This window comes from Entamoeba nuttalli (assembly GCF_000257125.1).
Source record: "Entamoeba nuttalli P19 unplaced genomic scaffold asmbl_7741, whole genome shotgun sequence".
Classification (NCBI taxonomy): Eukaryota; Evosea; order Mastigamoebida; family Endamoebidae; genus Entamoeba; species Entamoeba nuttalli.
Window position 1 is genome coordinate 1 of NW_008578781.1, and position 5,811 is coordinate 5,811.

Here is a 5,811-nt window from a genome sequence, read left to right on the forward strand (position 1 = left end):
GTCTTCTTCCTTTAACTTTATTTCTTTCTTCTTTTATTTTCTTTTTCAAAAAAATGAATAAAAAAAACATTAGAAGGAATTAATTATTAAAGTCATCAAGTGAAGGTTGTATAAAACAATTTTTTATAATACACATTCTCAGCCATTTTAAAGAAAGGGTGTTTTGTGAAATACCAATGGTCAAATCTGAAATACTACTATAATTTACATTGTGTCCTGCACACGCTTTGACAATTTTTTTTAGAATAACCGAATCTTTATTTGGTTGAACATACACTAACTTATCCTTTAAAAAATTACGTTTTACGCCAAATTTGGTTGGCTCTTTTTCAAATTTCTTTATTTTAAATCCTTTAATACTTTTAATAACCCCCGCTTTTCTTGAAACAAAGACCCATCTGGGAACTACAAACACTAGTCCCTCAGCTAATGCTAATAATGATATAAGAGGGGGAGTTTCTCTATTTGAAATAAAATAATAAGATGTGTCTTGAATTTCATTAGTTATTAGTAAAGAAGGAAGTTTGTTATTTATTTTTCTTCTATTTGAAGCTGAGATAGTTGGGTAACAAATACTAATTTTATCCTGGTTAACAACCACCTGTTGATTCTGTTTTTCTTCTCTTTTAATTGGAGGTTTTTCTTCTAAAACACAAGAATAATAATCATTTTCTTTATCCTGAATTTGGTTAATGGTTTTTTCTCTCATAAACTCTGTTTGGTTGCATTGATAAATTGGTTTCTCAGAACTTTCGGCATCTATACTCTCTTCTTCAAACACCATATCACTTACTTCAACTTGACTTATAGGGATATTCTTAATGATGTTCTCATACTCAAATACAATCTGTTGTTTTCTTTTTTCTTCTTCACTTTCAACAAAAACATTTTCTTTTTGTATGAATAGTCTTGGACCATAACTCTTCATTTAGTTCTTTTCAAGAACAATAGTCATTATTTTTATATCATTTTTCATTGTGATTAAATCATAATGATTTAGATTAGAGCAAAGTGATTTAACTTTTCTTATTCCTAATATTCTCAAAAAGACAATCTTAAGTTGTTTTTAAAAACAAATTAATTCAAAAAAAAAATAAATGAAATGATGAATAGAATAATCTTCCTATGATTTTATTTACAAAATGATAATATTATTTTAAATTCTTTAATACACGTTAATTTTATTATAGAATTTATTTTTATTATAACTATGTTATAATTTTTTTAGTATTAACATGATAAAAAATGATTGAAATGGAAATAAGTTAACCCATTGTTTAATCTTCAATTGTAACTTCAATAATTATAAAATTTTAATTGTTAAGTAAATATGATTAATAATTTATTACAAATATAATTATACATTTATTTTTCATTTTGTATTTATTTTATGAATATTAGTTACTTAATTAGTGATATATCATTTAATTACAATATTAATGATCATCTTTTCTTTGTAAACATATTTAATAAATATCATATACTATCTTCTTTTATGAAATAAATGATAATTGACATTTATGTTATTATTTACTATTATTTTATTACTGGTATGACATATATTTTCATATATCTATAACACCTTTTAAACGGTTCTTCATTGTTATTTAAAAATTAATGATTATTATAAAGTTAAGGAGTTAATAAATAAAATAAACAGAGATATTAAAGTATTAAATTCTATTCCTTCAATGCTATAAACTTTATCATTAAATAATAATTTTAAATGTTTTTATTAATAACAACTTCAACATGAATTTTTATGTTTATTTTATTAATAATTATTAATATAAAACAGTTATTACAACCAAAAAAGTTTTGAACGATTCTAAAATAAAATTATAGAAATTGTTCATTGTAGTTTATATTTAATACAAAAATAATTATAATTATTCTATCTACTGTATGAATAATATAAATATAACATCTGAATATTTTTATTTATTCTTACTAATTACCATTCATTCTATCAGTTGTACGTCATAGTTTAAATAGATTGAATCTTACAGACTACATCTTGATATATTTTATATCATTTACAAAAAATTAATTTATAAAAAATTTTTATTAATAGAGTGACAATGTAAAAAAAAAATAAAAATAAAAAGAAGAAACTGAAAAATTCAAAAAAAGTTCCTTAAGAAGTTTGAATTAAACAAATTCTCTTTTATTCACATATAAATCAACTCATTCGTAGTGGAAATTACAGAAGAACAACTTACATCTATGTTACGATTATTGACAATAATAGCTCTTATCATTATTGTTATTTATCACATGATTCCATCGAACGACAAAACTAGCTCAAAAGAAAAGAGTTCTTAAAGTACTTAATAACCCATTTTTTCAATTAAAATCTTTTTTCAATATTCCAATTTTGTTAAAGAAAACAAAAATAAGTCTTGTTCAGAGTTCAATTGACGTAACCGATTCTTCATCACTTTGAAATACCCTTTTATGAATTTCTATTTGATGAAAGTCTTTAAAGAAGGAAGCAATAATTGTTAATGAAAGAAATACCAATATCCAATTAAAGACGTTCTTTAATTCATTTGAATTAACAATAACTGTCATTAAACTAATAAAAACCAAATTAACAGAAACAACCATTCTTAAAGTTACATGAAAACCAAATAAAAAAGAGAGTTGTGATGGATGTTTTTGAATGATGTAGTGATACACAAAAATAAAGAAAATAAAGAATAACAATAAGTAGCTTAAAACATATTCATAGTTAAATACTATTTTAAACAAAAGAAATAACAAACTTAAAGAAAGAAGTAAATATTCAACAATAATTAATGGGTTAAGTTTTATAATATTCTGAACGTTTAAAATTAATATAAATCCTATTATATTTAATGCTAAAAGACAAAAATATGAAAATGTCATTAAATATCCTACTATACCTGTGAAATTTAATACTGAAAACATAGCTGTTTTATATAGTTTATTGGTATTTGGAACTATTGAACAACAACCACAGATAATACTAAAAACTACAACTAACCATTTACAAATTTGAAGAGACTTAATGGAACATATTCTTAAGGATAACATATTTTGGTTATTCAGTTCTTCTGACTTTGTAATAAAAAAAAAGTAATAAACAATCATTTACTTCTTTAATTTAACATCTACAGGCTTCTGATGAACTCCTCTTTTATTAATAAGTAAATTGAATATCTTACTTGTTGCTTTAATTTTTGAATACCCTTCAATATTTCCTTTTACATGTTTTCCTTTTGTAGAACAAAATCCATTTGCTAATCCCATTTTCTTTAAAATCTCATCTTCATCATCATTAATTGAAACAATCACATCTTTCTTTTCATTATCACAATTATAATGACTTACCTTATCAGAACAAAATTCTTTATTTCGTAATTCAAAACGTTCTTGATGTTGTTCATTACCTGGCAACCTCTCATGCCTTCTATGATGTGACCTACTTCTTGATCTTCTTCTATCATTTTCTTCACTAGTGCTATATGAATATTCATATCTATCCCTCCCCCTTCTCTCCATAGTATTGAGATTTATGAGTTGTTCAACAAAAATTATAAAGAAACAAAATATTTACTATTAATTAAAACTATATATTTCATGTCGATTAAAATCCATTGACACACCTTTTAATTCAAGACATTGCCTAACATAAGGATGAAGAAAAAATTCTTTCCATCCTATTCGTTCATTTTCTTCATGTGTAATCAATCGAATCATTAAATCTTTAAGAGGTTTTTCTATAATAATGGTATTAGGGAATTTTAATGAACTTCGTTTAGCCATTTCTTCAAAAAAACTTTCTTTTGAACATCCAAAAGGCCATGTTTTAGTTACTAAGTGATAGATAATAACTCCAACACTATATAAATCACTTTTAGAAGTATAATATCCTTCATGTCTTAATATTTCTGGTGCTTCAAATAATAATGTTCCTTTCTCACTAGCTATTTTATCGTCAAGAATAGCTCTACTAAATCCGTAATCAGTAATTTTAATTCTTGGAATCTCACCAGGAAGTAATGTACCATTTTTTGATTTTGTACATAACACAAAATTTTCTGGTTTTAAATCTCTATGAACCAATCCTTTTGTGAAATGAAGATAACGTAACCCAAGTGCAATATCACCTAAAAAATGTTTGATATAAATGTCAGGTAATAACCCAGGAAATTTCATAATAAATTCTTCTAAATTACCTCCGTCACAATATTCCATCACAAGATAACAATGGAGTTCTGGTGGTGAACTAAAAGAATTATCATTTAATGAACTTAAAGAATATGGTAATTCAAAATATCCTAGAAATGGAACAAGCTGTTGACATAAACAACACATCATTGTTCTTGCATCTTTTTGTAAAAACGTATTTTGTGGACCAAAACTTTCTTTTATAGCAACCTGTTCCCCAGTATATTTATTAACAGCAAGTAACACTGAACCAAATTGTCCTCTTCCTATAGTAGATATAATTGTATAATCATTGTTAGTATGTGGTAATTTAGTGTGTTGACGGCATAATCGTATTAATGGATGTCCTCTAATTGACTCAACTGAAGGTCTCTTAAAAGGAATATTAATACATTGACGTATTAAATCAACTGCCTCAACTGATTCAATATGTGATAACTCATTTGGTAAGATTATACCGTTTTCATCATGTTGAGGGATATAACCAGTGATCATTCTATATAATATCACGCCAAATGACCATGTACTAACTAATTCAGCCCGAATACCACTCATATAATCAACTGGTACAAATGGTAATTCTTCAATATCATCATATCCTTTATGAGGAATAAAAGCATAAGGAGATAATTTAGCTTGAGGAAATGGAGATGAAGGATTTCTACCTAAGAATATATTTTGAGGTATAAGATGAATATATGTCTGTCTAAATTCAATATATGCGTAATTCATTATTTTAACTAATTGATATGCAATTGTCATTACTTCATCAAAAAAGAATGGCTCATTTTTTTTCATATAACTAAATAACGTTGTGTTTGTTGAATATTCACAAATCATCCAATACTCTAATGTATTATATGGTGATGCAAAAAATCCACCACAACACTTTAATACATAAGGATGATCTTTCTCTCTTAAAGTAGGAATTTTAGACATAATTGTTTTATCATTATAAATATGTAATTGATTAATTTTTAGAATTTCAACTTTTGCTTGAATTGATGTGTTTAAACTTGAATGATTAATGTCTGTTTGAATTCTATAAATCATAAATTGACATAAATCACCATTATTCATTCTTCTTACTGCTCTATTAACAACAAGTTCTCCGTCTCTGTTAACATAAATCGGTGTCTGATCAAAATGAAATGAATCAATCACAGTTTTTGATGCAAGTTTCAATGACATGATTCTCTTCTTTTTTTCTTTTTTATTTTTTTCTTTTTTTAGAGAAACTTATTTGTTTTTAATTTTAGAAATTGATAAGAAATTATATTTTTACTATAATTAAATCATAAATCAAACTTTCCCGTTTTTATGGGTATATTTTTATATACAACAAGGAAATGTAAAGAACTTAAAAATAAAAAAACGTGAAAAGAAATGGATTAAAAATAGAATTTCAAGGAACTGAAACTCTAATTCAAAAGAAAAGAGATGCAAGCTGTCAAATGTGTCATTGTTGGAGATGGAGCTGTAGGAAAAACTTGTCTTTTAATTTCTTACACTACAAATGCATTTCCTAATGAATATATTCCAACAGTATTTGATAATTATTCTGCTACTGTTATGGTTGATTCAAAACCAATTAATCTTGGACTTTGGGATACT

General features: G+C 25.1%; 3 protein-coding genes across 3 annotated transcripts; all 3 read right to left on the bottom strand.

Moving 5' to 3' along the window:
- Positions 1–79: 79 nt before the first annotated feature.
- ENU1_175230 (hypothetical protein) lies at positions 80–928 on the bottom strand (the record flags this gene model as incomplete). Its single annotated transcript, XM_008861310.1, has 1 exon — positions 80–928. The coding sequence occupies one exon, from the start codon at positions 926–928 to the stop codon at positions 80–82; it is 849 nt and encodes a 282-aa protein (XP_008859532.1).
- A 2,189-nt stretch (positions 929–3,117) lies between these two features.
- ENU1_175240 (hypothetical protein) lies at positions 3,118–3,528 on the bottom strand (the record flags this gene model as incomplete). The annotated part of the gene is made up of 1 exon (XM_008861311.1): positions 3,118–3,528. The coding sequence occupies one exon, from the start codon at positions 3,526–3,528 to the stop codon at positions 3,118–3,120; it is 411 nt and encodes a 136-aa protein (XP_008859533.1).
- Positions 3,529–3,585: 57 nt separating this feature from the next.
- Positions 3,586–5,388, bottom strand: ENU1_175250 (protein kinase domain containing protein; the record flags this gene model as incomplete). Its single annotated transcript, XM_008861312.1, has 1 exon — positions 3,586–5,388. The coding sequence occupies one exon, from the start codon at positions 5,386–5,388 to the stop codon at positions 3,586–3,588; it is 1,803 nt and encodes a 600-aa protein (XP_008859534.1).
- Between the last annotated feature and the right edge of the window lie 423 nt (positions 5,389–5,811).